At 53.8% G+C, this 22,127-nt stretch overlaps 2 protein-coding genes across 2 annotated transcripts; one reads left to right on the top strand and one right to left on the bottom strand.

Moving 5' to 3' along the window:
• The first annotated feature begins 2,305 nt into the window (after window positions 1-2,305).
• Window positions 2,306-12,914, top strand: KMO (kynurenine 3-monooxygenase). The gene is made up of 15 exons (XM_068407950.1): window positions 2,306-2,381; window positions 3,598-3,667; window positions 5,259-5,356; window positions 6,338-6,427; window positions 6,661-6,709; window positions 7,469-7,556; window positions 8,174-8,369; window positions 9,200-9,271; window positions 9,785-9,906; window positions 11,168-11,315; window positions 11,782-11,839; window positions 11,953-12,035; window positions 12,272-12,409; window positions 12,502-12,561; window positions 12,747-12,914. Exons 1-15 carry the CDS (start codon window positions 2,328-2,330, stop codon window positions 12,912-12,914), a joined length of 1,494 nt encoding a protein of 497 aa, XP_068264051.1. The 5' UTR covers window positions 2,306-2,327.
• A 1,544-nt stretch (window positions 12,915-14,458) lies between these two features.
• On the bottom strand, window positions 14,459-21,780 carry ITGB2 (integrin subunit beta 2). Its single transcript, XM_068407573.1, has 15 exons — window positions 21,717-21,780; window positions 21,276-21,364; window positions 20,821-21,004; window positions 20,460-20,630; window positions 19,997-20,238; window positions 19,488-19,643; window positions 19,193-19,288; window positions 18,960-19,049; window positions 18,484-18,624; window positions 18,036-18,220; window positions 16,918-17,162; window positions 16,446-16,665; window positions 16,095-16,300; window positions 15,816-15,982; window positions 14,459-15,529 (listed from the first exon to the last, which is right to left on the bottom strand). The coding sequence occupies exons 1-15, from the start codon at window positions 21,778-21,780 to the stop codon at window positions 15,464-15,466; spliced, it is 2,322 nt and encodes a 773-aa protein (XP_068263674.1). The 3' UTR covers window positions 14,459-15,463.
• Window positions 21,781-22,127: the final 347 nt, after the last annotated feature.

Below are 22,127 nucleotides of genomic sequence, written 5' to 3'. Positions count from 1 at the left end.
TGCCTGGCGCAGTTTGTGAGCGAATCTGATGAAGATAACCCAGGGACCTGAATTGTGTTTGGAATGGTTACCCAGCAGAAAAGGTATTGCGCTGGGCATAGATAGTCCCTGATAGGCAAAGTTTAGTCTGGTTCGCCAAGGACTATTGTCAGTAGCTAAGGAGACAGGTTTGGCAGCGAGAAGCTGATGTGTATCATCTCGGAAGAAAAAACTTTCAAACTCTAGCCCATTTACTGTACCACAAAGTGCTGCTCACCGACGGGTCAAGTGCTTCCCCGTGTGTCCGTGCCTCCTGTCTCTGGAGCAGGGACACGGACTGTGGCTGAGGCTGCTTGTGCAGAAAGCAGGATTACAAGACCAGCTTTAGTTACACGATTGTATGCTGGGTTATCCACAGGAGCCCGTGAATTAATTGGCATACCTTAAAGTGCTGTAATCACATTGGTAAGCAAGGCTGGTGGAGTAATCTGTAAAGCCTACCGCACAAGCATGCAAAGGGTGCCGTGAGTGGTATTTCCAAATGATGACTGTCAGTGCTGGAAGCTGATGGTGTGCTGTCTGTGCTCTGAAAACAATCAATGAATGATTTATTTACTATGTAAAACTTACCTTGCTCTTTGCCCTCTCTGCTCTGTTTTGTTTGCTCAGTGTGTGTGAGCCCATCAGATAGCTTGGATCAATTCACTGCTGTGTAGATCAGAGAAACCCAATGGCAGGTCTTCAGTGGCGACTCATTCGGACACAGTGCCAGGGCCGGTGGGCACTAATAGCCTTTAACAACCCCAACCAGCCCCACCTGGGACCCCTCCCCTCCCCAAGGCCAGCAGTCCCATTTAAGCTTGGGCCTGGGGCTGCCTGTGGATCTAGTTGACCCTGTCCTGTGTGTCCTCTCCTTGCATAGTACTTCAGGTTGGGACCATGGTGTGGCGTGGCGCGGCGCTTGCTCCCCATCCCCTAGGGAGCAGCTGGCCCTTGATGCACCAGAAACCAGGATGTGCAATGGAGAACGGCGCTGTGCTTGTGCGGGGGTTTGGTCTTGCTCCTTTGAGACAAATCTGCTGTGTTGGGCTGTCTGCTGGAGAGACGTCCAGTGCAAGGCTACAAGGATGATCAGAGGACTGGGGCATCTCTCTTACGAGGAGAGGCTGAGGGAGCTGGGTCTGTTTAGCCTGCAGAAGAGAAGACTGAGGGGGGATCTTATCAATGCTTACAAATACCTTAGGCGGGGGGGTGTCAAGAGGATGGGGCCAGACTCTTCTCAGTGGTGCCTGGTGACAGGACAAGGGACAATGGGTACAAACTGAAACATGTGAAGTTCCATCTGAATATGAGGAAAAACTTCCTTCCTTTGAGGGTGCCAGAGCACTGGAACAGGCTGTCCAGGGAGGGTGTGGAGTCTCCTTCTCTGGAGATTTTCAAAACCCACCTGGACACAACCTTGTGCAACGTGCTCTGAGTGACCCTGCTTTGGCAGGGGGTTGGACTAGATGATCTCTGAAGGTCCCTTCCAACCCCAACCAGTCTCTGATTCTGTGCACGGCAAGTTTAACAATAAATGGTAGTTAGTGTCTGTTAGTGTATGCATTTTCACTGTCTGCTGTTTAATTATTGTGTGTAGGCTGTAATTGGCTCCTCCCTTTTAAAAGCTCACTGTGTGCAGCGTTGGCTCGGCAGGGAGAGCACTTCCTCCTGAGGACGGGCATGTGAAATGGTGCATGCAGAGATGTCTCCTCACAGCCTCATCCAAGTCCTGGAAAGCTTCTGCAGATTAGGCGTGGACCCTCTGCTCAGCATCACACCCCAAAACACTCGAGCCACACACAGCTTCCTTGGGCGAAAGATGTCCTCGCAGATGAGATCAGGCCCCTGGGCAAGCAGTGTGGTTCACATCCCACCCTCAGGAGAGTGCTCCAGGAGTTACTCCGCATCGCCCCACTGTGCCTCTGCAGCTGCAACCCAGCAAAGCACCAGCAAAAACTCAGCAGATGCAAGTTCTCCTCCTGCTCTGTGCACCTTTCATTAGGAGGTCCTTGAAGGCTGCAGAATTGCTTTACACCTTTCAAAAGAGGCCTTTTAATAAGGCCTGGCTGAAAAACGCCACATTCACATCTCTTCACCTAAGGCTCAGTGTGGCTGGCCACATGGCCAGGCTGATTCACCAACAGTCTCTGGGCTGGGAGTTAAACTTTAATATGAAGCAGGGGAGAAGAACCCAGGCGTGACTCAGCCACCCACATCCTTCCCCTCCCCGCCGGCGAGGACAGAGCAGCAGGACAGGGAGTGGGGACGCAGCAGTAAGAACGTGCGACCTGGGGGCTGCCCCAGCGATGGAGCCTGGTGACCCACGGGGGAAAAGAGTCGCCATTGTCGGTGGTGGTCTGGTAGGAAACGCAATTTGGCTGCTGTGTGATTGCATTTGGCAGGGAGCCGGGGCTGTGAAAGCATTGCTTGGATGTGGGGTGAATGTTCTTGTTAAAATCATTCCTCCTGCAGACGATGGGGGGTTACGGAGGAGTTGGTTGAGTTCCCTCCATGCGAGACAGCGAGGCTCATTTGAGCATCTAGGACTTTGTAGGAGGAGAACAGCTCTTTCCCTGGAGGGAAAGCTTTGCTGCTGAGATATCCCAGAGACACAATGCATGTCTTTGGTGGGCACTTGCCCTGAATGGTGTGTGCAAATAAATCCCGCTGCCAAGAGTCCTTTTCTCGGAGGAAGGGGTTTGGGAGGTGGATCAGTGATGCCAAGGTACACTAAATAACAGTCCTCGTTTGAGCTGCCAGATCCTCCTGCCCCTTGGCTGTTTCTGGCTTTAACCAAGTCGCTAACGTGAAATGCTTTGCAAGGACTGAGACTTGGTGAACGCTAGGCTAAGGGGAAATGCCTTCCTCCGCCCACTTTTGTTTGGGAATGGTTTTCCCCTGTTGCTACTTGCAGAGTGGTCTGACTCTAAAGGACAGCATGGAGCATTGCAGCACCTAAATCTCTCTTCTGAGTTTGTGGCCATTAGCTTCTTGGTCCCCATGTTGCTGGAAAAGAGTGATGACATAAGTGTCTGTAGTTCTGACAACGATTAATGATGGAAATTAAAAGAGAAAAAGACAGCCATCCATTTAAATAACAAGCAGGACATGTGTGTGCCGTTCTTTTTAAGGTAATACTGTGCTTTTGCACAGGTCTAGCTTCCCCTTCTGTGTTCCCAAGGGAATGCTGCAGCACCCTGAATTCTATCAAAAACAATAAATATAGTCCAGAGAGGAGCAGAGAGCTTGCCTGTACCAGCTCCTGCTGTCTCTGGCAGAAGGGGTTACCCCATTGCTGTTAATCACTGCGTGTAAAAAAGCCCTGAACTTGGTATGACTTTATATGATGAGTTTTGATGGGTGACTTTTGTCTTGGAGGCTCTGCAGGCACATCAGATGTGCCAGGGGACTTCTCTCCAGGAAGAAGTCCTCTAAGGTTCTTGATCAAAGGGTCTTCCTGTATATGTTAAGCTGCGTCCCCTGACCGCTGCTTTCCCTTGATGCATCTCGGCAGTGATCTGTGATATAGCTACTAGGGAAACCCTTCATCCACCATTCCTGATCCTTCTCTTGTAGGTGGGTGCATTGAATGCCTGTTTCTTTGCTAGACGAGGTTTCAATGTTGACGTTTATGAAGCCAGAGAAGGTAAGTGCAGCCTGATCATTACTGTTTTATCATTATGTTTCTGTCCCTTTACTCATAACAGTTCTTGAAGAAGCAAAAGAGGAACTGTGTGAGCTCACTGAAACTGCAGAAAGAAAATGAAATCTGAAAGCGTGGCATTTTGGGGATATTCTTTTCACTCTTCCCTTTAGGTCCTGTGGGGAGGGGGAGCATTTATTTGAAATATGTTGTCTTGTGTGGAGGGAACACACTGTTCAGCTACTGAAATGATGCCCCTTTTTTATGTTCTTGGCTTAAATATTGATTCAAATCCTCACCTTTGAAAACTGGTTTCTGCAAGAAGAATTATAGCACAGTGCTGTTGAACCAAGCTGGGTCAGAAGTTTGGAAGCAACAGCTTTTGTTAATGCTGCAGCATCTCTGTTAGGGTTAAAAGCATCGACTTAACTGGTAACCACTGCCATTGATGGTGAGGAGGGCTGGTGGCAAGAGGGGCAGAAGGAGAGATGGACTGCTTTTAGGAAGCCTCCAGCTCTGCAGGGCACAGCAACAGAGAAATGGTGATTCAGAGCCCAGGTGCTGACTGAAAGGGAAAGAAATCACTTGTCTTCAGTGTCTATCAGCTGACAGACAAATAAAACTTGGGCAGAGATGGCAAACCAAGTGGCAGATGAGAATGACACCATGGAAGGTGAAACTCAACTCGAACGTGTGGCAAAGGGAAGGAGAAGTCCCTGGTGACAAGTGGTCTCTGTGATAACTCTTCCCTGCTTGGGCAGAGGTCGGCATGGCCAGTTCTGCTGCATGGTTCCCAGCTGCTCCTGCCCCGAGTCCTGCATACAGCTCTGCAGAAAAAGGGGATCACAGCAGCCAGCCCCAAGTGATGCCAGCAGGCTGCAGGCTCACAGCAAGAGCAAACAGCTTTTCACTGTGGTTTAACCGTTCAACTCTTTGCTGGATGTTGTATATGCTAGAAGTTTCACAGGTTCATAAAGCTTCTGGGTGCTCTTACCTGCTTTCTGAGCCAGATTTTACCAGTTTGCTCCAGTTTTTGGCCCATTTCTTGTGCTGATATGCAACCCTCAAAGCTATTGGGGTGAGGATCTGCCACACATGCTGGCCGGACAACCCAGGAAGCCTGAGTGAGGCCATTTGGAGGAGGAACAGGCCAGCACCAAGACATTTCCATCTGAACAGTGATGGAGAAGGTGACCTGCCAGTGTCCCGAAAAGTGCCAGTCTGTGGGTCTCAGCAGAAGCTGCCAGGCATTCATCGCTCGACTCTCTCCACTTAGAGGGCAAATGGCTCTTAGTGACAATGTGCCCTCTGGCACTGTGGGGAGCTGTCAGGATCCAGAGTTCCCTTTGCAGCACTTGGCTGCAGCTGCTTCTTCCAGGCCAGAGGCGGCACTGAGGAAGCGGCCCTCGAAGCTGCTCAGCTGCCTTTCTGACAGCTGAACGTGCCCTCGGATACCTGCCCTCCCTGCACGCAGAGCAGGGGGACGGGGACTCCCCACTACCCCACCTGCTGTCGCTGCAGGGATTTCGGGAGATGCCACCTGCACCAGGCTGTGGTATCAGTGTCTACATAACCAACTGCTCTTTCCACGCAGATATCCGGGTGGCCAGCTTTGCCCGTGGCAGAAGCATTAACTTGGCCCTGTCCCACAGAGGACGCCAAGCCCTCCAAGCCGTGGGGATGGAGGAGCAGGTACCCTGGAAGCTTCTGTCGGTGATGGGATCTCTGTGGTTAAAATGTTGTTGACTTCAGCTGGTGATGGACAGTCTCTTTTCTGCTCCCCAAGCATACAGGGGCCACCGCAGCAGTAGCTCTGCTTTCATGAGGGTGGACGTAGACCTCTCCCACTGCGTGCCTGCAGCCTGGTTCTCCACTGCTTCGTGGCACAGCCACCAATGGAGATCTCCCCCAGCCTGGGGGCAGCACCCAACTCTGGGCAGCTGGGCTCTGCTCATGGCAGAGGGTACTTCCCCAGGAGACCAACACTCAGACAACACCTTCCAGTGTTTACCTCCCTGCCATGTTCTCCTCCCTCATGGAGGGTGAGGGCAAACAGGGCAGGAATAGGTAGACTCCCAGAAAAGCTGAAGTACCAGCAGGATGTGATAAAGGGGGCTGGTTTCCCTACTGACATGTCCAGATTTGTCTTTTCCCACAAAACCTTGAGCTTTGGGCTGACCCCTGAAAACCATGCACACTGACTTCTGCACAGCACACTTGGCTCAGAGCCCAGCACACCTCTGCAGGGTGCTCACAACCATTTAACATCCAGCCATTGGCAGTGGTGGGGTCTCCTGAACCCCTTCTCCCTACAGAGAAGGAACCCGGGCTTCAACAGGTTGTATCACAGCCCTAGGATGTAATTTGGCTGTCATCCCCTGCCCTGTCCAGCACCCTGGGACTTTTCATGTCCCTTCTATCAAAAAACATTTTTGCACTGATTTTTATGAGAATGAGCTTGTAAGTAATCTCAGTAAAAAGTAGTGACTTGGTGTTGACAGCCTGGTAAAATTTTCCTCAGTAACTTGGATATTCACAGGAAAATGAGAGCAGAGAACATCCCATTCTGCCTGGGGTGGGGTGCACGGGGGGAATGGCGCTTGGTAGTTTGTGCCCTGTCCCTTGGCAACTCAGTTTTGGCCAGAAGCCTGGGTTATGTTCCTTCCATTTCAGATTGTGTCCAAAGGCATTCCCATGCGGGCAAGGAGGATACATACACCTTCGGGGAAGAAGTACTCTATCCCCTATGGGAAGAAGAACCAGGTACTGGTCTCGTGCTGCCACTTAGAGATGCTTCGCAGAGCTCGAGGGGTCTTTGATGGCGTTTGTAGCTCTGTGTGACCGACAGCCTGGGGCTCATGCTCTTAGAAGGGATGCTGTGAGCAGGAAGGGGATTTCATGACCCCTGGGTTTTGGTGGGGCTGTTTGGAGAGGGTGGTGTTTCTCATCTGGCCATGCCGAGCATCCTTCAGCAATGCCTCCTGTTTGCCTTGCAGTACATTCTCTCTGTGGACAGAGCAAACTTAAACAGAGAGCTGCTAACAGGTAGGTTGCCAGGTCTGTTTGCAAACACTTTCACACCTTATTCAGGGAGGATTTAGGGTTTGCCCCATGAATAGGAGACTTTGGGCCCCAGGCTCTCTTTGCCCGTGAGTTCGGCATAACCTGGCTCTCAGAAAGTGCAAACGTGAACTAGCTGTGTTTTTAAGAAGGAAATCTGTGCTGTTTCCCTGCTGCTTGTCTGACACGAAAGGATATTCAAACAAGTTCCCCGAGGCCTTTCTGCATGTGCAGAAATCCCCGAGGAGCAACTCTTCTGCATTCACCCTCGAGTGGGAGCTGTCTCAGCTGCCCTGCTCCTGGCACTGGCATCTGCTCCCAGAACTTCACCAGCCAAAGCAGGAGACACCTCCTCAGCCTTGCCACAGTTAGTGGCATTTTCCGTAACCCCCGACTGTACACAGACAAATAGAAATTGGAGCACTGGGGCAAAGCGTGTAATCAGGCCAGGCCAAATTTCCCACTGAATACAGGCACCACATCCCATCCTGAAATACAATGCAGTGATGGTGGAAACAGGTCAATGACTCATGTCATTGCGGGGAAAAAATCGTTGCAGGATTCCTTGTACTTTTTAGTTTTCACCAGAGTTGACCAAACACAGTCCTAGTGCCCTGCCTTCCGGCCATCACTTAGCACAGCCATCTTATCTGCTGTAATGGCAAAAGTCCCTATAATTTAGGGATCCCTTGGAAATATTTTTGGGGTCACAGTACAACATTTAGTTGTCTTTTCTTTTCACAGCTGCTGAGAAGTACTCCAACACTAAACTGTACTTTGGACACAAGCTCCTGGGGTGCAACGCAGAGTTGGGGACATTAACCATAAAAAGGTAATCCCTGCCCAAGCCTGGGATCAAGTGCTGTGCGCAGTTAGTTTCTGCTTAATCATTCATAAAGCCTCAAACAATTGAGCAATCTCAGTTTGAAAACAGCGTGTTATTCCTGAGCGGGCAAAACTCGGTGTCAGCTTTGGAAAGGAGAGGCACAAGAGCACAGTTCATGGGGAGTATGAAAGCAGTTTAAGTAAGTCCCTAACAGCCTGGCAGGAGGCTAGACACACGCTTGTTGACCTGTGCAGGGAATAAACGTGCCAGGCTCCATAGTGCTGGTTTCCAGGGACAGATTGCTCATCAGGGAGGGCAGCTAATGACCTTGTTTCATAGTTGTGTTAAGTTCTGGTCATACCCCCGTCCACCTGGGGATTCAGGCTCTAAGAAATAGCAGCATTACCCCAACAGTGCTTGTCGCATTCTTGGGTAGATCTGGCAGAGTTATGCTTTTGATAACCTACAAGATGATTATTTATCCTAATATTGAGCTTCCCAGTCAGTGAAAGCCGGTCTTCCCTCACCCCAGAAGTTTAATAATGATAGAGGTGACACCGGCATTTTGCAAAAGGCAGATCCACTGTGCCCAGCAGTGCTGAGCTGGCCTGGAGTTACAGCAGGATTGATCCAAGGGACTCTCTTGCTTTCAGATCTGACCAGCAGCCGTTGGAAGTCACCTACGATCTCATCATGGGATGTGATGGAGCCTTCTCAACAGTCAGAAAGCAGTTCATGAGGCAAACGCGCTTTAACTACAGTCACGAGTACATTCCTCATGGCTATATGGAGCTGACCATCCCTCCCAAGGATGGAGATGTGAGTGTGCTTGTCCTGGGGGCTGCTACCACCTTTGCAGAACGGACACCCTGCTCCCCTCTCATGGTGGTTCTGCTACAGCAGCTCTAGAGAAACGAATTTCTTGCTTGAGACTCAGCCAAGGGATTAAAACTTTCCTAGAAGAAGGCAGGCATCTCTTCCTCTTGCAGTGGTGGGGCCAATGTCTTGGTACCTGGCGGCAGAAATCCTAGAGAGCCTGCCCCGGAGCAGTGGGGTTAACTGTAGCTCTGAGAGGTCCTGGGTGTTGTGGTACACGCAAGGAAGGAACTACAGCACACCAATATGGTGCTCTAGTAGCTTCTTTATTTTGGTTAACACACTCTCTTATAACCTACATACTCTCTTATGTAACGGTTACACACTAAACTATTGGCTACAAGTATTGTACACAATCTGGCTGCGTGCCACTTCTACTGTTCTAATTGGATACTTACTATAAACTTAAGCAAGCCACATCCTTATGCTTTCTTGCTATCTCATGCTGTTACATAACAGTGTACTGGTATGTTCTCTCTATAACTTTCCCACGGTCCAGGCCCCTACACCTGGGGATACAGGAACATGTCTATGAGGACAACAGTGATTGCAAACCAGCAGGTTTTTGCCCATCTCTGCTGCCCTTTCTTCTTGCCCTTGTTCTGTGACTCCCTGAAGCATCAGGCACCAGAAAGGGGCCCTGTGTCATTGTGTCTTCTCATGGTACAAAGGATGGGAACTGGTGTGCTGGTGGGGAGGGGAACCAGAGGCTCGGGCTGGGGAGGCTGAGCAGGGCAGGTCAGGGACACAAAGTGATTTTTCTTCTCTTTCAGTTTGCCATGGAACCGAACTACCTCCATATCTGGCCGAGAAACACCTTCATGATGATTGCACTGCCCAACATGGTGATAACCCATGGCCACGCTCCCTTGGGGCATGGGATAGAGCTTGTGGGGATGAATTGGCTGTGGTGGCAGGCATGTGGCAGGGGCTGTGAGGGACAACAAGGTGCCAGGAGGGACCCCCAGCCTGTGCCAGGCATCCCACAGCCCGGGGGGGTGCAGGTCCAGCAGCAGCTACCTGTGCCACTTCACTTCTCTCTGCCCACACATCCGAGCCCACCCGACCCCCCGAAAACCAGCTCTCTGGTTATAAACCAGACACAGGATTCCCAGGGCAGCGTGCCAGGTCCACGCTGGCAGATGACACGCTGCCCGTTTCTGCCTCCCCCCTGCCTGCCCCCAGCGTGTACAAGCCCACCATGGGAAACAGGGTGGCAGGGTGCTCATCCCTGCTGCCACCACAGGTGGGTCGCTGAGACTGCTGGGTGACAGGCTGGGCACTGAGCTGCTTCTCCAGGTACTTTGAGCTCTCTATGGCCTCTGGGCTTCTTTCTGACCTTCCTTCCTGGCTGGCAGGACAAGTCCTTCACCTGCACGCTCTTCATGCCCTTTGAGGAATTTGAGAAGCTCACGACGGGCGAGCAAGTGCTGGGTTTCTTCCAGACCCACTTCCCAGACGCCATCCCCCTTATCGGAGAGTAAGTGTCCCCATCTCCCCTTCTCCCTCGCCAACGCAGTGCCGCGAGGCCAGGGGATGCATCCCCACCCAGCCTCGGGGTCCTGGTGACAGAGACTCTGCTGAAGCTGGCGGGCCAAGGGGTTGCGAACACTGTTGGGGTGGATCCCCATGGCCTGTAGATCTGAAGGAGGGGGAGTGAACAGACTGAGGTCCACATTGCGTCCGCGCTGGAACAGCGGGCTCAGCAGCGGGACGCAGCCCCGTCCCGCGGTAGGCTCTGATGGAGTCGCGCTGAAGCACCGCTCTGTCCCTTGGAGGCACAGCCCAGGCCCTGCCACTGCAGGAGCAAAAAGCCCATCACCTCCCGCTGCTTCCATACTGCTGCTAAAGGTTTTGAACTCAGGAGATGGATTCGCTGATCATAAGCCGTGGGGGTTTTGACATTAGAGGTGGGTGAGCAAAGTGACTCTGGTAGGCCGAAGGTAAGGGCTGCACGCCAAAACCAGCAGCGTGAAGGTAGTCCCGCTGTTGGGATAGCTGAGTTGCACAAACGTTGAGATTTTAGCTAACAGAGAAAAGCTGCGCTTGGCTAAAAAAACCCACTGTGCTGACTAAACAAAGTCAAACGGCACAAGGGCAGCAGCACAGGGCCAGAGCATTCCGCTCTGCCAGAGGGCCCTGGTGGCAATGGGGACCGGGACCAGCCTTTCCAGCACATGTCCTGATGGCCGTGGCTCTGTTTGGCATGTCCTCACTTTCCTGCAAAGAGGGAAGCCCCCAGCTGGTGGGAGCTCCAGCCCACGCTACTAATGCTTCTGCTTCGCAACATGGTTCTCTCTTACGGGCTTTTCTTGGCTGATAGGAAGGGTCTCGGCTGGGTTAGGCAGTTTCCTTTCCTCTTAAGGAGCCTGTATCACAGGACTTCACATAAACTTAGAAACTCAGCTATCCTCTAGTATATCCTTCCTACAGTGACCGCCATCCACCGCTGCTCACAGTAAGAGGACTGAGATGTCGATGACACTTACTCACAGTCAGGTTGTGTGCAGAGCTTCAAACCTGAAGACAAAATATTTGGTCCATAGCAGGGAAGTTAATGAAAGATGTTTTATTGCCTCCACATTTTTCCCAGCACAAATAGCCGAGTGAACAGGCTTGGTTTTTGCATCCCAACGCTGACAGTGCCCATGGCCGTGGCTTCCTGAGCTTGGATGCGGCATGACTTGCTCTTCTTGTCTCTTGTGGTCCCACAAGTGAAGTATCTGTTGTTTTGCCTGAAGGCGAGAGCTGAAGCACGATTACTTTTTGCTGCCAGCCCAGGCCATGATATCTGTGAAGTGCTCCTCCTACCACCTTGCTTCCCGGTGCGTGCTGATGGGAGATGCCGCACATGCCATTGTGCCCTTCTATGGACAGGGCATGAATGCTGTAAGTCCGTGGCTAACCCTGGGCCGTGTGAGTCGTGTCCCCACTCTTTTCACCCAGAAATGCCTGGTTTTAAAGTGTAGCTCCATAGAGTTCACGGGCTGGCCAGTCCCACAGTCTGATGTCCTCTGCATTGGCAGGTGTTGAACTCCCCTCAGGCACTTGGCTGCTCACAAGGACCCGGCTGTCCTCTGTGCAGGAGAGGGGACAGGGCAGTGGTGCCACCTTCCCATGGGGCAGAGGGCTGCGTGGGAGGGGGACAGCAGGGCAGCTTCAGGATGCCAGGAAAGGCAATCCCCTGTGTTTCTCTGCAAGACCCCTGGCAGAGTGGCCTGGAGTAAGACTCCTGCTCTGAAGCTGTGGTCAGTGGGACCCTGCACATGCAAACAGTTACACTAAGCATCTGTGAGAGCACTTCTCGTGAATGCGTGGCTCCTTCTGCTTATTTACCCTCTAATTTTCCTCCCAGGGCTTTGAGGATTGTCTGGTCTTCGATGAATTAATGGACCAGTTCCACAATGACCTTGGTGAGTGAGGTGGCCGAGGAGGAGCAAGAGCAGAGGAGGACCCCTCTGCAGCTGAAGGCAGCTGGATACTGCAGCTGGGGAGCTGCATGTGAGCTGCCACCTTCTTCTCCCAGGTGCCTGCCTCCCTGAGTTCTCCAGGCTGAGGGTGCCAGATGACCACGCGATCTCGGATTTAGCCATGTACAACTACGTAGAGGTAGGCGAGCCACTCACAGACTTACAGTCCCATGGACCAGGGAAACAGTGGCACTCTGTTAGGATGCACACAGCAGGCAGGGTGTCTGGCAAGACTCTGGTTGGGTCTCACCCTGGCAGGCTTTAGCCTAAGCAGTCCTTGGGAATGCCACTGGGGCTGGGGAGGCTCTGCTCCCTGCGGTGACCCCCAGGACAGGCAGTGAAAGAGCTAGCAAAATGCATGGGAGCTCTGCCAAGATGCCCTGCAAAGGGGTGATGGTTGCTCTATCGCAGATGCGTGAGCACGTGAACTCAACGTGGTTCATTTTCCGGAAGCAAGTAGACAACTTCCTCCACACCCTCATGCCGTCCACCATTGTGCCACTGTACACCATGGTAAGGCTAGCACCTCGGTCCCCACTGCCTGAGCTGCCACAAGCTCCTTCTGGCTGGCTTTGAGGTGGTGACATGCTCCCGCAACCTCCCAGGTGACCTTCACCAGAATTCGCTACCATGAGGCACTTCAGCGCTGGAAATGGCAGAAAAAGGTTGGTCAGTGGTGGTGCCCATCCTCCCCATGCCATAAGCCTTGTGAGCATCCTGAATGCCAGCACTGCTCAGCTGCAGGGGGGGAGCTTTGGTGGTGGGATATTGCAAGCGTGAAGACCTTGGTTGGTGTTGCAGGGTAGGAGCAAACCTCTGATGATGCTGAGGTTTCTCTTTGCATTTGCAGGTAATTAATAGAGGGCTCTTTGTCATGGGGGCAGCAGGACTGGGTGGCACCTACCTGCTCATAAAGCGGCTGGCACGGGACTTGGACTTCTGCATGGAAAACTTGTGGGGCTGGTCCCATTATCTGAAGAATATTGGAAATTTTCCCTTTGGCACACAAGTGGCTTAAACTCAAGAGGAGCTCCTGGTTGTAATAAAAGTGAAGGCACGGGCTGTCAGCTCAGCTGGATGATGTTGTTTCTCTTGGGATGTGGCCTGGCAGCTCCTGCGGCCCCTCTGCCTCCTCCGCCCTCGGTAGCGGTGGTGGTGGTCCCTCTCCTCGAGCAAGAGGAGCCCATGAGGGCACAAAGTGCCCAGAGAGCCTCTGCAGGGGCTCAGGCGTATCTCTGCCGCATCTCAGCAGCCTTGTCTCGAGTGATGCAGTGTGTCATGGGCTGGGTGCGGGTTTTGTGTGCAGTAATGGGGGGGTGTACGCCCTCCCAGCTGGCAGGAACTTGAACCCGTTGGTGTGTCCCAGCCTGTACTGATGAACTCTGCTCTTGACAAAATCAAGTCAACATCTTGACTTGAAAATCAGCTGGCTTCCTCCCCACCCCAAGGCAATGAAAATATGGTTCAGTTATTCTTGATGGAGATTAAACAACTTTAAGAAAGGATGTCCTGGGGCAGTGCTTGAAGCTTGGAGAAAGGGCTGTTCCACACCTGGCTGAGAAATACTTCTGACTTTTGCAAGCAGTTCTCCACAGAGGGACCACCAAGCCTTTGGGCTAAAGCAAGACCGGGGCCTGAAGGACCCTCCTAGCTCACTGTTTTCCTCTGGGCTTTTGCACATGCCCTAGCATATACTTCTGTCTAATGCAATCACTGATCATATTTCTTTTTAAAAAGGTCTGGATCCCTCATCAATTTTCTCTAATTGGCCTCCAAAGCAGGTATGTGGTTGTACTCACACTGCCCACCCTACACAAGCAGTAAGACCTGCAGCTGCTGACAGGAGAGATAGATAGTCTCTTCATGTTCAAGTAACAGCAGCCTCTGCCTGGGTCCCCAGCAACGGGTGTTGCATCCAAGACCCAGAGCCCTAACAGGTGCTTCTGGTGTCTCTGTGCAGCTGGGCACGGGGTGCACGGGATCTACACTGGGTTGAGGGTCCTTGAGCCAAAAATAGCTGCAGGCTAGGGTAGTATTGGGGGAAATATCAGATACTTTCCTTCTTCTTACTTTGCCCTAGACCCTCACAGTCACTGTTGAAGAATAGCAAAATAGCCCAAATGAACCCCTGATCTGACGTGGTACAGCCACTCTTGCTCAAGGTGGTTTCCATACAGCTGCCAGCAGATGGGCAGGGACAAGAGCTGGTTTGCATCATGTAGTGAGTCGGTTTTGGCTTGCAGGGGAGCATCTTTCAGGACGTAGAGGGCAAATTAGTGTAGAAGACAGTTTGTTTCTCTGGCCAGCATCTTTCCCAGGCGCTGTATCTATGGGAGATGCTGGCAGCAATGACAGGATTTTGCTGTAGTTTCTCCGATGAATGCTTCAGCTGCTGCCCTTACTCCCGATTCTTAGCAGGACAGATGTATTTACTTTATATATTAATTTTTATTAATGTTAAACCTCTTCACAGAGCAAATGAAGATGTGACATAATACAGCTATACGCAAATTATTCCCACACTTAAATCAAATATGGAATTGTACCACTATTTCACAGGAATGACCCCACAGTGTAAGAGCAATTAGCTGCTGTGCATAGTTTGGAAAAGTGTTGAGCTGGAGATGCTCCAGGTACGGCCAGGTCTTTTGCATGCCTGGCCCTTGGCATGTCTGATGCGCTTGCAGAACAGGGAAAAGATCTCGCCCTGGGGGTGATGGAAGAAGCTGTGGTTGAACTCAGAGACACAGGCAACATTTCACGTGCTCAGTGCTGATGTTTCATAGTTCAAACAGTTGCTCCTTTGCCTCCTTGTCATACAGAGGGCTCAAGGCCTGGTGGAGGTAAGCCAAGCTTGCAGGAGCCCAAGTAGAACCTTGCCTGAGGTAGGTCTGAGAGGGGAGTGACACCGGGGAGCCACTGATGATTTGGAAAAAAAGATTCAGTACATGTTGCCCAGCTGCTCTTCATCTCCAGGCACAGGCACTCACTAGCCCTTAAGGCCCATCACCTCACTGCAACCCCCAGAGCTGACCACCAGCCTGGAGGACCCTCCATGTCCAACTCAGCAGCGAGTGCTTTAGAACCTAGTGCAAACATAGTGGTGGAGACCAGTGCAGAAGGGGAAGGCAGGGAGCAGCCCAGGAGCAGAATCTGCTGGAGCAGAAGGGAAATGGCAGTTTTGAAATCCCAGCTCCAAAATCAAAGCTGGAAGCACTCAGCTAGTTTTGGGTCTTGGTGTCCGAGACTCGTGCTAGAAGGCAAAGTTAGCATCAAGAGCTGGGACAGTCAGTAACCAGTACAGGAGCCATTGCATGTGCCCGCTGGTGGGACCTGCTCCGCAGTCCCATCCAGGGCAAAGCTGTGTCTGTTCCTTTCTCCCAGCTCCACTAACCCAAATGTCAAGTGCTACGCCAGGACACATCTGATGTGCTGGTGGCCTCTTGGAAGAAGGGAACAAACCAACAGGACAAAGAAGAGGAGGTGGGAGCCTTAGTTTGAGATTTCCATAGCTTGGCGTTTCCTTATTTAACGGTGGGTCCTAGCGCTGCTGGGTGTTGCTCCGCTTCATTGCCCATTGAACCTGGGGTTCACGACTGTGGTGGTGGCACTCTTGAAGAGGGGGTTATCAGCCTGCAGGGAGAGAGGTGAGAGGTCCGCATTGTTGTGCTGTATCAGATTTTCAGCAGAGTGTTACCCAGCCCACCCCCTCTCAATGTCGACGGTGCAGACAGCGTTGGCAGAAGAGCTCACAGGCTGCTTTAGCCCCCTGCAAAATCCAGCCGGGCTGCAAAACCACCCAGTGGAGAGGGCTCAGGTCTGCCATGGCTGCCTCTGGAGAGGATGTCCATTCCAGGTGTCCCACCACATGTATGTGAGCGTCCCAGCACACCCCACCGCTGTGGACAGGCTCTCTTACGTCATTCCACTTGGCCTTGGACTTCTCCTTCTCGAACCGGCGGTATTCCCGGCGGTCAAACAGCTCCATCAAAAGCCGCCAGATCAGCAGAAGCACCAGACCGATGAGGGCCACGCCGGCAATGGTGCCACCCACGATCAGCGCGATGTTGGGAGGCTCTGGGCACTCTGCGGGGCAGACAGACAGCGTCTGGCTGCAGCCCCCAGCGAGGTGGTGGGGCCAGCGTGGCAGAGGTGGCAGCCTGGCTGCAGAGGGGCAGGGGAAGCAGGGCTGGGGTACCTTTTTTAGGATCAACGGAGATGGTGTATATCTCCTGGCCGTCCTCCTGGACCATGCGGAAGGAGATCCAGCAGTTCTGGGAGTCCTTCTCCCTGCAATGCCTGCTCTCCCCTGTCAGCTCCTCGGCCACCCGGATGGTGGGGCAGGCCTGGGAGCAGTTCTTCTCGAAGGGGCCACTCAGGAAGGCCTTGCACTCTGCGCAGGAGCTGCAAAACAGGTGGCCACAGCTCACCTCTGCAGGGGCAGAGACGCTCTCACCTGGCTCTGGCCATGGCTGGTCTTGCCTGCACCTGCCCGGGAGGTGGAGGGGATCCCGCCACCCCCCGTGCCGTCCCCGCGTGCGCCACTCACACGTATCTGCCGCAGGGCGAGGGGCAGCCCGGGCACTCCTCACATAAGGGGGGCTGGTATTCCCCCCAGCACTGGCAGCGGTTGCAGTGGCAGGTCCCGCGGTGGCTGCACTCGTTGCCGCGGATGTTCAAGCAGCCCTCCGTCGTCTTCTTGCACTGGCAGGCGCTGCCCTCGTACCCGGGCATGCACTTGCACTCCCCACAGTCGCATTCCCCGCGCTCTGCGGGAGAAGACCTTTCAGACCAAGATCCTACAGAGAGCCAGGTTGCCCTCCCTCTGCCCGTGCTTGGAGAGCATCACCCACCCTGTGCTCTCCATGCCACCCTCCATGGGATGGTCGAGGAAGTCCTGCAGGCTGCTGCAGTGGGACTCGGGACCTGAAACCCACCCACTTGGCTTTTGGCAGCATCTCCCTGGATTCAATCTTTCTGAACTGTGCCCTGATGGAGAACCCGTCACGCAGACGCATCACCTTTGCCGCCGCAGAGGAAGCCGTTGTGAAACTCGCAGTTCATGTTGTCGCACTCGCAGAAGGTGCCGTAGATCTGCTTGTTGGGCACGTTGCTGGCGTGGCAGACGCACTGCCCGCACACACAGTCCCCGAGCCCTGAGCAGATGACCGAGCTGTTGTCCTTCCGGCAGCTGCCCTCCAGCTCCTTGCTGGTCTTGCCTTTCGTTTCGCACTCGCAGTTCTTCCCTATGTAGCCTGGATTGCAGCTGCCGTCAAAGGAGAGAAGCGAGCCTGGGTCAGTGGCCACAAGAAACACTGTGGGGCACGTGTGGGGCCCAGATCTCAGCCAAAGTGGAGCAAATCTGGGACAGCCTCACCGAAACCCAACCACGGCGTGTTGGTGCTAACTCCGTGCTGGAACAGGGTGGCTGATCAGGAGGAAACCTCAGAAACGCTGCTCTCCCTGCTGGTCATATTTACAACACCAAGTGATTGCCCGGAAATTACTGTTATATTTATAATTTCCAAACCCTTGCCAAGGAGCTCTGAGTGTTTCCTGAGGAAAACCAGTCTTTTCCTCTCCCTGTCACCGAGGGGCCATGAAGCAATAATTGCACATAAAGACGTGTGTGAACTACACCCGCGAAGTGGGATTTTGAGAGATTTCTACAGAAATCTGTGTCTTCTCAATGGGTGCGTTGGTGGATAGCTGGATAGTTGGATGGATGGGTGGAGAGTTGGATGGATGGGTGGAGAGTTGGATGGATGGGTGGACAGTTGGATGGACAGGTGGATAGTTGGATGGACAGGTGGGTGGGTGGGTGGATGCTCTTAGGAAAGCAGCAGAAACTCCAACAGCAGAAGAGAGCGAGCTCACTGTGTTCCCTGCCTCCATCAATGTAAACCGCCTCTCTGAACAAGAAAAGTGGTGCAAAGCTGCAGAGCCTGGCCGTGACTGATCGCCATGTGTACACCCCTCTGCTGAGCCCTCACCTGGCCCCACGTTCTCCAGGCACACAGGTGCTTCAAGGAACCAAGCACACCATGCAGCCGCCCTTGGCTTGGCCCAACAGCCCTCTCCCAGCAGCTGCCCAGCTCTGGCAGCGTTTGAAATAGTGTTTTGGGGGGACAGCACGTACCTGCAGATCCCACAGATGACGCTGCCTTTCCCACTGCAGGCAGTTGGATCGGGCTTCTCGTTGCAGTTGCAATCACAATTGCTGTCCAGGTGGACAGTGAGGGTGTCTGTGAAGCCCAGCGGCCGGATGGTGAAGGACTGGCTTTTGATGCACTCCTTGGCCGTGACCTTCACTTTGAAGATGACCTAGAAAGTGCAGAGTGAGAAAGGGAAGGGCCAGAGGCCATCAGGTAGCTTCAGCAATTGGAGGGTGGTATCAGCCCCAGGCTGAGCACACGCACATCCAGCACAACGGAGGATTCCCCCATCATGCAGCATTTTGGACACACTTAGCATTAAATTCATGTAAACAGAAAGCCTGGAACAACAGGCTGGGCTCCTGCTGTTAAACAGGATGGACATCAGGAACCTTGCGAGATGTAGAGCATTCCTGGTATGGGGGAACGTACCTCATCGTTGATCTTGACGTTGTCACACTGCCCTCTCGCTTCGTCCATGATGACCTTGTCCTTACCACACATGGAGTCATATTTGACATCCAGGACGTCTGGTAGGGTGGAGTGGTCCAGGATGATCCGTGAGGAGAGGTTCTGTGGAGAAATGGTAGAGAAAGTGCCATCGGTCCAAGAGGAGGCCAAAGCAAGGGGGTGTGGGGTTGCAGGTTAGGGCTTCCTCCCAGCATAGGGAATAGGGGCTGGGAGCACCCCAGGCTGGGGTCTCAGCTGCCTGGGGTGGTTCTGGAAAGGCAAGTGGTAGCATTGGAGAGGTGAGAACCTCTTGCTTCCTGTGGGCAGAGGGACTCAGCATGTCCTATCCTCAAAGCCCTGCTCCCAACTGCTCTCTGATGGTAAGGACACACAATGGGAACCTTTCCCTGTTCCGAGCCCTGCGAGACAGGTGAAACACAGCCTCCTCCAGCACTTACATTGTAGGCCACCTGGATGAGTTCAATGATGTTGCTGGAGTCCTCGTTCAGCTCTCCCACTGCCGACTTTGGGATCATCTCACTGAGTTTCTGCCAATGGAGAGCAAAAAGGTGAGTAGTCCCCTCCATCATGTGATGGCAGAGCAGGGGGCAGCAGCAGAAGGACACACACAGCTGTTTCTGTTCCCCTGGGGAGGGACGGGAGGCACCTGCACCATCTGAAGTCTCCTTACCTTGTAAACATCCACCACCTTACTGGTGACAGCAAAAATGGGCTGAATGTTGTTTTCGGCAAGTTTCTGGACCAGCTGGCCGACAGATGGGTAGTCCTAGGTGGGGAGAGGGATGCCGTGCTCAGTGTGATCTCCCCCACCAGCAGAAGGGTGGACAGTTTGGGTTTCATGGCCCAAGTTATGGTGATTATGGTGACCTTGTGATCTCAGCAACAGGCTTTTATGTGACATTTTTTTCTGCCTGAGGGAGTGAGGCTGAGGGTGCAGAGCCACCGAGCAGCCCCTGAGTACTTACAAACTCGTTGCTCTTTTTGTACATGTTGTCCTCCAAGTGGCACTGGCCATCATTGGGGGTCAGGATGGCCCCGAGCTTGCCATCACCAGCGAAGTGGAAGCCGTCATCAGTAGCATACACCAGCAAGCGGGTCACATTGCGCCAGCCGATCAAGTCCTGCAAGTGGAATGGAGACCTGTCCCTGAGCAGGGCTGGGAGAACGGTGCCAGCAGGTATGGTACGGCCCTTGCCAAAGCACGGCAAGTCTCGTGTTGGCCACGGTGTGGGACAGGGGGCACAGAGGAGGTGGGTTATAGGAGATCAGGGTGAGGAGGCTGGGGTAAGATGTTGTCTTGTACCCCCCCCCAGAAACATGCCCTGCTGCCAAATCAGGACTTATACCCGATGGGCTTCCAAAGCCCACCTAGAGAGGGGCAGAGCCACCTCCTGAGGGACGGTGTGTGGGCACGGGTCACAGCCCTCATGCCTGTGCACAGCTGCCGGCAGTGGGGCAGACAGGGCGGACTCACCCCACACACCGCTGCCTGCATCATGGCATCCAGCCCCCCCTCTGGGGCATCCAGGTTCCCGGAGATAAACTGCTTCCCCACTTCGCTCTCAAACTTCTCGGCGTTGTCAGTCAGCGAGAGGATGTGCTTGAAGGCGAAGGGAGGCTGGCATTGATTGTCCTTGTTGGGGCAGGGGTTCTGCAGCTTCTCGGGGTGCGTGTTCACGAAGGGCAGCACTGTCTTGTCCACGAAGGAGCCAAACCCTAGAGCATCCAGGAGCGCAGCGTCAGCAGCAGGAGCGGGCAGGGACCGGCAGACTTCCCTGCGGCACAGGGCATGGACAATCTGCTGGCCCCCATGTACGTGTCTGCATCCCTTGCCCCGGTACAGTCTCCAGCCTGGCAGAGGACAGGTCACGCTGCCTGCTGCCTGCATCCCACTCCAGCCCCAATGTGTTGGGGTCCTGTGCTGGAGACAGGCTCACCTATGCGGCGAGAAGGGGTGGTGCTCTCCAGCGCCCTGAGCAGCTCCCCTCCCAGTTTCTTCACCTTCTCCAGGTCATCCAGCATGGAGTAGGAGAGGTCCATGAGGTAGTAGAGGTCAATGGGGTACCCCATGGCGCGGCGAAACTTCACCTCAAATACAGCAGGCTGGCCTGCGGGACAGGGACACCAGGATCAGCTGCCATGCTGTGGCTCACATCTCACCCCATCGCCCAACCTCCACTGGGATCCTCCTCTCTTTCAGAACAAAACGGGAGGAAATGCGGGCTGTGACATGCCGCCACATCCCAGCTGAGCCTGGAGGAGAGTGAAAGGGCATTAGGAACACCAGGCAGATCGTACCTATCCTCAGCTTCAGGTGGACCTCCTGGGGAGTCAGCTGTACGTCGTTACTTAAGGGACTGTTCTGTGTCCTTGTAATGTTGTTGACTGGAAACTCAATCTTGTCATGTGGGCATCCCCTCTGCTGCAGCTCCTCGATAGTGTCGCAGCGGATGGAGTCTGGCTCGCCGGCTTTGGTGAAACTCTGCGTGTTGCAACATCATCAGGAAAAAAATCAGAGGAGCAGGAGGTGAACAGGCTCGTTACAAGATGACCCAGCTCCCAAACCAGGTCTCCAGGGTACTGATGGAGAAAGGAATCCCTCCTGGCCCTATTCACCATGTACGACATGAAACACTCCCACGAGGCAGTCTGCCCCCTCCAGTGCAGGCAGAGCGGGCTGGGCAGGGTGACCATCCCACTGCCTGTTAGCTGACAGCTGGGGGCTGACAGCCCGACAGGATACGTGGACCTACCGGCTTCTTGCACCAGGCGCAGCCGGGACCCGACTGGATGCAGTCCCTGCATGTCCCCACCTTGATCTTGGGGCACTCCATGGCAAGGGCTGAAATGGAGAGAAGACAGAGCTGGCATGGGGGGGACTTGGGGGAGGCTGATGTGCAGCGGTGGCAGCCATGGCATGCTCTGACACCCAGCACTGGGCACCCATGCTGTCCTGAGCCTGCCCTGCCTATAAAACCCATGCTGGGGGCCCGGGCAGGGTCCTCATCTGCCTCACTGTCCCTCAGCTGGGCCGGCTTGAGTTAACTCCAGATCCTGGGAAATGCAGGATCTGGCCCTTGTACGCCTCTCAATGCCATGTACTTGCCGCTGGGTAGCATTTGGGTGTGTCCCCCATTTCACTGCCCACATAAGGTGTCGGGGGAAGGCAGCAAGGAAAGGCAGGCTGGGCTCACCCATTGTCACCAGCAGCAGCACCCAGGTCATCGCCAGCAGCTGGGGGCAGCAGTCACGCGACATTTTCTGCAAGACAAAAAGCGTCCCTGTGACTGCCTGGTGCATGGCAGCAGCAGGGAAGGAGCCCTCGATCCCTATAGAAAGTGGCTGCAGAGGACGGTGGCCCCAGGGGGACGTGCCCTTCCCACAGCCATCCCACCGCAGCCCCCGGAGTCAGGCAGCCGGGGCCAGGGCAGCCACCCCGGGTGTGTGGGTTGACTCAGGATGGGTGCTGGAGTGCTTTAACAAAAATAAGCTGGTTTCCAATAAATATAGCTTTTGGACTAAGTGTGGAAGTCAGCAAGGCAGGAACTTGTACTGTATCGCGATGCGACCAGCCGAACCGCTGCAAAGCTTGATGTAGGGTTTAT

Source organism: Nyctibius grandis, chromosome 9, assembly GCF_013368605.1.
Source record: "Nyctibius grandis isolate bNycGra1 chromosome 9, bNycGra1.pri, whole genome shotgun sequence".
Classification (NCBI taxonomy): domain Eukaryota; kingdom Metazoa; phylum Chordata; class Aves; order Nyctibiiformes; family Nyctibiidae; genus Nyctibius; species Nyctibius grandis.
The sequence above is the reverse complement of the archived record's forward strand: the minus strand, read 5'-3'. Positions and strand labels throughout refer to the sequence as shown.